Here is a 10586-nt window from a genome sequence, read left to right as displayed (position 1 = left end):
AGTGCTGAGATTACACGCGTAAGCCACCACACCTGGCCCTGATGCTAAATACTCTTTTTTTTTTTTTTTTTTTTTTAAATTGAGACAGAGTCTCATTTTGTCACCCTCGGTGGTAGAGTGCCGTGGCCTCATAGCTCATAGCAACCTCAAACCCTTGGGCTCAAGTGATCCTCTTGCCTCAGCCTCCCTCGTAGCTCAGACTACAGGCACCCGCCACAAAGCCCAGCTATTTTTTTGTTTTTGTTTTAGCAGGCCCTGGCTGAATTCAAACCTACCAGCCCCAGTGCATGTGGCTGGCGCCCTGACCACTGAGCTGTGGGCACCCAGCCAATGCTGAGTACTCTTATCCCTATATCCCACATGAGACCTGAAGTACAGAGATAAGAAAGCTCTTACTCAGGGCCACACCGGGCAGAGCTGGGGTCAATTCCTGACTTGTGTAGGGATGGAGGGAACAGAGTCATGACACCTGGTGGTCAGGAGCCCAGGCCCTGCACAGGTCCACTGTTCTCAAACCCCATATCCTTCGCTGCATCCAGCCACAGCAACCCCCATGAGATTCCCCTCACCCTGCACTCTCTTCCCTTCGTACAGGCTGTATCTGCCACCAGAAACACCGTTCTTCCGTCTCCTTTTCCTGCCTGCCTCCTCCCTCCTGCTTAATCTTTCACAACTTGGCTCAGCCATCACCTACCTCCTCCAGGAAGCCTTCCTGAGCCCTTCTCCCAAGCCACTTTATTTATTTATTGACAGAGTCTTCTAGGTAGAGTGATGTGGCACCATACATAGCTCACAACAATCTCAAATTCTTAGGCTTAAGTGATCCTGTTGCCTCAGTGTCCTGTATATATCTGGGACTACAGGTACCCACCACAATGCCAGGCTAATTTTTCCATCTGTGGTTTTTTTTTTTTTTTGAGATAGAGTTGCCCTGGGTAGTGTCGTGGCATCACAGTTTACAGCAACCTCAAGCTAGTGGGCTTCCAGAGGTTCTCAACCTGTGGGTCGCGACCCACAGGAACTGTATTAAAGGGCTGCAGCATTAGGAAGGTTGAGAACCACTGGAAGGGATTCCCTTGCCTCAACCTCCCAAGTAGCTGGGACTACAGGTGCCCACCACAATGCCCGGCTATTTTTTGTGGTTGTTGTTGCAGTTGTCATCGTTTAGCAGGTCCAGGCCAGGCTCAAACCCATCAGCCCCAGTGTATGTGGCCAGCACCCTAACCACTGAGCTATGGGCACTGCCAACACCTGGCTATTTTTAAAGATGGGGGGCGGGGGGTCTCACTCTGGCTCAGGCTGGTCTTGAACTCATGAATTCAGGTAATCCACCCACCTTAGCCTCCCAGAGTGCTAGGATTACAGGCATGAGACATCACGCCTGGCCTCCTAAGCCACTTTAAACTGTGCTTCTGTGTTGGCAGTTAACATCTCCTGGGCACAGTCTGTGAGGTGCTGTGCTCAGTGATGTTGCCTGGATTATCTCATTTCATCTATTTATTTATGTATTTATTTTAAGGCAGAGTTTCACTCTGTTGCTCTGAGCAGAATGCCCTGGCGTCATAGCTCACAGCAACCTCACACACTTGGGCTCAAGCGATCCTCCTGCCTCCGCCTCCTGAGTAGCTGGGACTATAGGAACCTGCCACAGCGCCCAGCTGGTTTTTCTATTTTTAATAGACACAGGGTCTCAGGATCTTGCTCTTACTCAGGCTGGTCTTGAACTGCAGCCTCCCAGAGTGCTAGGATTACAGGTGTGAGCCGCTGTGCCCAGCCTCATTATATCTCCGTAGCAGCCTGGTGAGATAGGTACTATTATCAGCTCCACTTTACAGCTGGAGAAATTGAGGCTGACTGAGCTTCAGTGACTTGCCAAAGGTCATACAGCTGGTTTAATGAATGAATCATGGCAGAGCTGGAGCACATGTGAGAGCCTGCAGGGAAGGGAATCTCTGAGATCACTCACACCTTGGAGTCAGGAGGTAGATCTTTGTCACCTCTGGGTCCCCAGAGCTGGCACTGAGTAAACATTCAGGGGGCGTAAACTCCTGGAGTCGGGACCAATTACATAATGTGCGGGACTCAGCACAAAATGGAAATGCAGGACAGGGCTCCCTTGATAAGACTATTAGGAATTTCTAGACCGTGATGACAGAGCATTAGATGAAGCACAGGACTCTCCGAGCCCAGAGCCCCATGAGACTGCACAGGTTCTGCGCCAGAGAAGCCAGAGCTGCCTGGGCTCTGAGTGAGCCCCGTCTCCTCACCCCTGCTCACCATCGACATCAGCACTCATCAGGGCAGCCTTCACCTGGTCCGGCGTCAGGGAGAAGCCCACGTGGAACAGGATGTTCTTCAGGCTCTGCGCGTCCACCTCGCCAGGGCCATTGAAGATCTCAAAATAGCTGCGGAAGGCTGAGGGGAGGCCGGGGTTAGGTGGGGGTGGGGGCATTCTTGCCCCCCACATTCATCCCATTTCCCCAACTTTCCTCCTGCCCACCATCGGAGGGGCAAAGATCATTCAAGAGTGAAAGCAAAGGCACATGGTCCTCTTGACTCATCTCACTCTCCATCCAGTCCAAGGGTTTGACTGGGAGGCAAGAGCTAAGCTAACTAGTGGCCTCCGCCTGGCACCAGAAGCACACCCACTTTAGGACACCCTACTAAGTGCCAAGCACTGGGCTAGACTTTTTATAGCCTTGTTCTTATTTACTTATTTATTTATTTGCAGTTTTTGGCCGGAGCTGGGTTTGAACTCACCACCTCCAGCATACGGGGCTGGCGCCCTACTCCTTTGAGCCACAGGCGCCGCCCTATTTATTTATTTTTGAGACAGAGTCCCAGTCTGCTGCCCAGGCTAGAGTGCTGTGGCGTCATCACAGCTGACAGCAAACTCCTGGGCTTAACTGATCCTCTTGCCTCAGCCTCCCAAGTAGTTGGGACTATAGGTGCCCGCCACGATGCCCGGCATATTCTTCTATTTTTAGTAGAGACAGAGTCTCACTCTTGCTGAGGTTGGTCTAAAACTCATGAGCTCAAGTGATCCACCTGACTCTGCCTCCCTGAGTGCTAGGTTTACAGGTGGGAGCCACGTTCTCATTTAATCCTCAAGATATCCTCGTAAGAGTAGAATGCTTAGTCCCTTTGTAAAGATGGGGAAACTAAGGCTTACAGATTAGGTGGCCAGAAACATCTTTCTTGGAGGTGGGGGTTTCACTATGTTGCCCAGGCGGGATTTGAACTCCTGGGCTCAAGCAATCCTCCTGCCTCGGCCTCCTGACTAGCTGGGGCTACAGGCAGGTGCTACCATGCCTGGCTCCAGACAGGCCTTTGAGACTAAGTCCATGCCCTGGACCTTGGTGTCTATAGTCACTTATCCAGATGGACACAGCTTCTGGGATATCTTCAGTTGTCTGGACCAGAGCAAAGGACAGGAAGGATGGCAAGAAAGTCCCAGAATAGTGCCCACTGGTATAAAAGCTGCATACTAATCATAACGTGTGGTGTCTGGTTTTTCAGCCACAGCAACCTCAACAGAACTTAGCGACTGGCTCTACCACAAAGCAGGGGTGCTGGTTTGTGTCCCCCAAATTCTTCTGTTGAAGCCCTGAGCCCCGGTAACTCAGAATGTGATTGTTTTTGGAGATAGGGCCTTTTGAGAGGTGATTAGGTTAAAGTGAGGCCATTAGGGTGGGCCCTAATCCAATCTGACTGGTGTCCTTAGAAAGGAAATTTGGACACACAAAGGGACACCAGAGATGCACGTGCACAGAAGAAAGACCACGTGAGGACTCAGTAGGAAGGTGGCCATCTGTGAGCCAAAGAGAGAGGCTTCAGGAGAAACCAACCCTGCTGACACCTTGAACTTGGACTCCAGCCTCCAGAACTGTGGGAAAATAAATGTCTATTGTTTCAGCCACCCAGCCTGGAGTCCTTTGCTATGGCAGCATGAGCTGACGAGGATGGTTGCCATGGGCAAGCCACTGCAGTTCTCTGAGCCTCTATTTCTGTATCTGTATGATGGCGTAACAACAGTACACCCTCTTAGAGCTGTGGTACTAATTCAGCACCTGGTGCACAATAGACTCTGTAAGTCTATAAGCCTCTGACCAACAGCGCTGCACTCTGGAGAAGATGTAGGCCTAGGATTAGGGTTGGGGCGAGTGGAGACCTGCCATAGGCAGGCATATCCCAAAAGGAACCAAAAAATCCAGAACCCTCAAGCAGATGTGGTCCCTCAAAAGGCCTGGAAGTTTAAATTTTTTTTTTTTTTGAGACAGTCTCTCTATGTCACCGTTGGTAGAGTGCTATGGTGTCACAGCTCACAGCAACCTCAAACTCTTGGGTTTAAAAGATTCTCTTGCCTCAACCTCCCAAGTTGCTGGGACTACAGACACCCACCACAACGCCCGGCTATTTTTTTGTATTGTAGTTGTAATTGTTGTTTGGCAAGCCAGGACCAGGTTCGAACGCACCAGCCCCCAGCACCCTAGCCACTGAGCTACAGGCACCAAGCCAATCCCTGGACCTTTAAGTCCCGTAGGAGCAAGGCTGTCAGCCCTTTCCTGAGTTTTAAGTCGAAGTGGCATGTCAGTGACCTGCTGAAGCAGGCGGGACAGTGCTGTGTACAGGACAGTGGCTGGGGGTGGGGGGGGTTAATGCTAAAAGGAGGGAACTTCAAGGGTGAGTCACAGGGGGCCAGTGAGAGGACCCAGGGAAAGCAGGGGAAGGGGCTGCCGTGACCAAGAAGGTTGGGAGGAATGGGAGTGGAAGGACACATCCCTAGTCTTCTAGGGCCAGGACAGGTGGCACCTGTGGCTCAATGGGGTAGGGCGCCGGCCCCATATGCCAGGAGTGGTGGGTTCAAACCCAGCCCCAGCTAAAAACTGCAAAAAAAAAAAAAAAAAAAAAAAAATAGGGCCAGGACAACATGAGTAGTAAGATCACAGGGCTAGCCCTAGCCCCAGGACAACAGAGAAAAGAGCACAGCTCCTCACCCAGGGTGGGTGTTCAGAACTTTTTAACTTTTTGGCAGAGGTGGGATGTGGTGGGAATGGGGACATGTCCAGGGTGGTGGCCTTGTTAAACCCGGTGAGGGGCTGTCTGGAAAGGAGTCCTAGAGCCCTGTCTCCCATCCAGGCTGCTCTAAAGAAGACCAATAGAGTGTGGGCTTGGGTTGAGGGAGGCAGAAACAAAACTTAAAGCCCTTTGTAGGGCTCCCATCATTCTCTCAGAGAGGCAGCTCTGGAACTGGACCTCGAGGCAGAGGACACAGCACCAACTCTGGCTCCCTCACCCAGTGGCGTGGCTCAACCTCCTTCCCTGCACTGTCCCCTCAGGCCAATTGCAAGGCTGTGATGGTCACTGCAGCTGCTGATCTACACAATACCCCACCCGCCATGCACTGCACATCCCACAGGACTGAGGGTTCTGCCTGAGAGGGACTCCCTGCCCTCACCTTCCTCCTGTTGCAGGGTGAGATGTTCCTCGGGTCTCTCCTCCCAGTTCTGATACACCTTTCGGAGGCTGTGCTCTTCCAGCTCCTGCCTGCAGAGGACAGAACCCAGGCCCAGGACAATATCCAGCCACTCTTCCCTGCCCAAGGCTGTCACTGATAGCTGGGGAGGGCCAGGAGAAGATTTAGAAGACAGGAAAAGAGAGTGACAGAGAGAGGAAGGCAGGCAGAGCAGAGGGGGACTAGAGGAGGAGAGACCCCTTCAGAGGGAGTCAGAAGGAGAAAAGGGGTCAGAAATGAGAAAGGGGACAGAGACAGGGCGATACAGAAGACAGAGCTGAGACAAATGGAGAGGGCCAGAGTGAGGAGAGAGGAGAGAGACACACACAGAAAGGAACAGGCAGGAGCAGTGCCAGGGACCAGCGTCTAGGTCAAGGCCCTGGCCTTGGGGAGCCTTTCAGAGGTGGGTGGGTGAGCGGGTGGTGGCTCCTACCGTGCCTTGGCGTAGTAGCTCAGATTCTTCTCGCTGCTCTGGTACAAGAATTCTGTCCTTCTCCAGCCCAGGTCCAGGACGGGGACTGGCAGTACTGGGCCAGGCACTAAGGCTGGGACAGGGGCTCCCACAGGGACAGAGACTGGCCCTGGGGCTGGTGGCCAGTCCCATGGTGGAGCAGTGGCAGGAGATGAAGAGGGGGTCTGAGGCAGGGTCAACGGCAGGCATGGGGCTGAGTTGCTGAGAGGGACTGCAGTGGGCACAGGGATCAGGGTCCTGGGCGACTTGCGGGATGACGACGCCCGGGCCTTTGAGGTCTTCCGATGGGTGGTCTCTGCCTCCTCTACCTCCAGCAAGCACTTCATGAAGCCCTGCCGGAGGCTGCCAAGGTTCTGAGTCCCTGCATCCACCAGAGGCTCCTGAAGCTGCCTCTGCACACAGTCCAGTTCCCGCCTCTCTCCAGCATCCCTCACCTCCTGGGAACAGGGGAAGGCATCCTGGAGGCCTGCAGCTGGCCTGGCTCCCATAGAGCTTCTCCCTGCCACCCACTCTCCACGGATCCTCAAACTGCTCCCTGCTCTCTGAGCCCTTGAAGGATATACCCCAAATCTCACACACATCCCTCTGGGCTCCCACCCCATGTCCTCTCCCACCCTGGACCTGGCACCTCCCAGCTCTGCAGTCTTAAGTGAGCTACTCCTTGTTTGACCTCCAGAACAGGAGGTAAAACGGTAAGCTCCATGTGTGTTGTCTGCCCCTTTTATCCACGTTTACCCAGCAACCAGCACGCAGCAGGCACTCAATAAACTCCTTTCATTCATTCAGCAAACCCAGCCACCTCCTGCACCTGTGTGCTCCCATCAGAAGGACGGGCTGTCCTCAGCCTGCCTGTGACCAGGCCAGGCCTAGATTCTCCCAATCAAAGACTGCACTTGCCACACACTCTCTTTTCCTAAAGCATCAGGTATACTTTCTCCATCAATATATTAACTTCCTTCTTTCAAAACAAAACAAAAACAAAAGCAAACCTTCCTGACACCAGACCCCCCTCCAGCTACCATCTCAGGTCTCTATTCCTTTTTTATCACAAAATTCCTTGAAAGAGGCCGGATGCGGTGGCTCAGGCCTGTAATCCTAGCATTCTGGGAGGCCAAGGTGGGAGGATCACTTGAGCCCAGGAGTTTGAGATCAGCCTGAGCAAAAGCAAGGCCCCATCTCTACTAAAAATAGAAAAATTAGGGTGGCGCCTATGGCTCAAAGGAGTGGGACACCAGCCCTATATGCTGGAGGTGGTGGGTTCAAACCCAGCCCCTGCCAAAAACTGCAAAAAAAAATAAAAAAGAAAAAGAAAAATGAGCTGGGCAAGGTAGAGTGCACCTGTAGTCCCAGCTACTTGGGAGGCTGAGGCAGGAGGAAATCTGAAGCCCAGGAGTTGGTGATTTGAGCCCAGTAAGCTATGATGATGCCACTGCACTCTGTTGCCTGGGTAACAGAGTGAGATTCTGTCTTAAAAAAAAAAAAATTCCTTGAAAGAGTCGGTTGTTCTCTGAGTTCACGGCCCTCCAATCCCCCATCAGGCTTCTGTCCTCCAATCCCCAAAACTGTTCAGCCCAAGGCCCAAAGCCATGGTCAGATCTCTGCCCTCATCTGAGCTGACCCCTCGGCAGCTTTAGACGCAGATGACCACTCTGTCCTTCTGGAAATGCTCTAGACACCCACCTCCCTGGCCACTCCCTGGTCTGCTTCCAGGGGTCCTCCTCACTCTTGCTGGGGAGACCCCAGGATTTGTCTTCACTCTGCTCCCTGATCCGTAGCCACCCCCCACACCTCCCACCCAAATGTCGTCCTCCTTCCCATGACCCCACTTTCTCCACATTTCTTTGTCCTTTCTAACACCAGACATTCTCCTTGATGTCCTTGGGTGTCTAGAACAGGACAAGAGCAGAAGGCCTTCTACTGCTGCCTCCCCAAGTCACCGTCTCAGGTAATGACACCACCTGTCCTCAGGACCCAGACCTAGAATCCTTTTTTTTTTGACAGAGTCTCAAGTTGTCACCCTGAGTAGATTGCTGTGGCATCATAGCTCCCAGCAAGCTCAAACTTTTGGGCGCAAGAGATCCTCTTGCCTCAGATTTTCTATTTTCAGTAGAGATAGGGGTCTTAGTTTTGGTCAGGCTGGTCTCAAATCCTTGAGCTCAAGCAATCCACCTGCCTCGGCCTCCCAGAGTGCTAGGATTATAGGCATGAACCACTGCGCCCAGCCTAGAATCCTTTTTTTCTTTTCCAACTTTTTTTTTATTGTGGTAAAATACATATAACAGTTATCATCTTTATCTTTTTTTTTTTTTTTTTTGCAGCTTTTGGCTGGGGCTGGGTTTGAACCTGCCACCTCCGGTATATGGGGCCAGCACCCTACTCCTTTGAGCCACAGGTGCTGCCCTATCTTTTTTTTTTTTTGAGACAGAGTCTCACTATGTCACCCTCAATAAGAGTGCTCTAGCGTCACAGCTCACAGAAACCTCAAACTCTTCGGCTTAAGCGATTCTCTGGCCTCAGCCTCCCGTGTAGCTGGGACTATAAGCACCCCTCACAATGCCTGGCTATTTTTTGTTGCAGTTGTCATTGTTTATTTGGCCCGGGCTGGGTTCGAACCTGCCAGCCTTAGTATATGTGGCTGGCGCCGTAACCACTGTACTATGGGCGTCGCGCCCCTCTTTATCATTTTTAAGTGTACAGATCAGTGGCATTAAATACCCGCAGCATGTGCACCCATTGCCGCTGAGTCTCTCCATAGCTCTTTTTCCATCTTGTAAAACTGAAACTTCATACCCATTAAACAAACCCCCCAGGGGAGCCGCCCGTTGCTCTGTGGTTAGAGCACCAGCCCCATGTAGCAGGGCTGGCAGGTTCAAACCTGGCTTGGGCCTGCTAAATAAATTGTAAAAAATAAATTTATGCTAAACAACACCCCTGCCCCCTTACCACACCTCCAGCTCCTGGTAACCACCATTGCCACTTCCTGTCTCTATGAATTTGACTAAGTACCTCCGAGAAGTGGAATCACTTTGTCTTTCTATGATGGGCTTATTTCACTTAACATAATGTCCTCAAGGCTCATCCATATTGTAGCATACATCACAATTTTCTTTTTCTTTCTTTTTTTTTTTTTTTTGAGACAGAGCCTCAAGCTTCACCCTAGATGGAATGCTATGGCATCACAGCTCATAGCAACCTTCAACTCTTGGGCTCAAGCGATTCTGCTGCCTCCGCCTCCCAAGTAGCTGGGACTACAGGTGCCCGCCACAACGCCCGACTATTTTTTGGTTGCATCCATCATTGTTGTTTGGCGTCCTGGGCTGGATTCAAACCTGCCAGCTCAGGTGTATATGGCTGGTGCCTTAGCTGCTTGAGCCACAGGCGCCAAGCCAAGAACTTTCTTTCTTCTTAAGGCTGAATAATATACTGTTGTATGTATGGACTGCATTTTGTTTATCCATTCTTCTGTCAATGACACTTGGGTTGCTTCCATGTTTTAGCTATTGTGAGTAAGTGCTATGCACATGAGTGTACAAACATCTCTTTGAGAACCTGCTTTCAAATCCTTGGGGTAGAGACCCAGAAATGCAATTGCTGCATTATAGGGTAACTTTACAATGAGATTTTATTTTATTTATTTATTTATTTATTTTTGGAGATAGCATTTCACTCTGTTGCCCAGGCTAGTGGCACCAGCCTAGTTCACAGCAACCTCAAACTCCTAGGCTCAAGTGATCCTCCTGCCTCAGCCTCCCAAGTAGCTAGGACTACAGGCCCGCCTCCAGGCCTGGCTAATTTTTTCTATTTTTTGAGGAGATGGGGTCTTGCTCTTGTTCAAGTGGGTCTCAAACTCCTGGGTTCAAGGAGTTTGATCCTCCTGCCTCAGCCCCCCAGAGCATCAGGATTATAAGCGCGAGCCCTCATAACTGATCTAATTTTAATTTATTGAAGAACCACCCTACTATTTGCCACAGTGGTTATACCATTTGTATTTCTACTAGCAGTGAGTGCACAAAGGTTCCAATTTCTCCACATCCTTGCCACATGGGTTATTTTCTTGTATTTTTTAAAAATTCTTCTTTCTCTAACCTGCCTCTCCCCCCAGGGAGCCCACCGGCAAGTCCTGCGGGTACCACCTCCAGAATCCCTGTGCACTTTCTCCCCCGCTGCTGCTACCACCCTGGTCCAAGTCCCACCGCCATCTAGTGGTACAACACTTCCACAGTCTCCTCCCTGGCTCACCCCCAAGTTCTCTGCCGCTATATCCGTGTTTCCAGCTCACATCAGATTCTCTCTCATTCTTGCCTACAACTCTTCAATGGCTTAGCTTAGACTTAAAATCTATGCCAAAACCCTCACCCTGGCCTTCGAAACCCTCACTAATCTTTTCTCTGCCCCATCTCCCCACTTGGACCTTCCTGTTGGGTTTGGTCTTGCCCAGTGACTTAACGTTGCTGCTGACACTGCCTAGAACACTCTTGTCCCCTTTTCTGTGAGTGGCTCACTTTTTGTCATTCAAGCCTTTTTTTTTTTTTGGCCAGGGCTGGGTTTGAACCCACCACCTCTGGCATATGAGGTCGGTGCCCTACTCCCTTGAGCCAC

General features: G+C 51.2%; 1 protein-coding gene across 1 annotated transcript in view; it reads right to left on the bottom strand.

Moving 5' to 3' along the window:
• The window catches only part of SPATA21 (spermatogenesis associated 21), a 36855-nt gene that overhangs the window by 9633 nt on the left and 16636 nt on the right, over nt 1-10586 (bottom strand). Inside the window, 3 exon segments of the mRNA XM_003783870.2 lie at nt 2278-2415; nt 5459-5547; nt 5949-6424. Of these exon segments, the coding sequence (XP_003783918.1) occupies nt 2278-2415; nt 5459-5547; nt 5949-6424 (703 nt within the window).

The sequence above is a fragment of the Otolemur garnettii genome, unplaced genomic scaffold, assembly GCF_000181295.1.
Source record: "Otolemur garnettii isolate 467f Iridium unplaced genomic scaffold, OtoGar3 scaffold00009, whole genome shotgun sequence".
Classification (NCBI taxonomy): Eukaryota; Metazoa; Chordata; class Mammalia; order Primates; family Galagidae; genus Otolemur; species Otolemur garnettii.
This window is presented reverse-complemented; position numbering and strand designations above follow the sequence as displayed.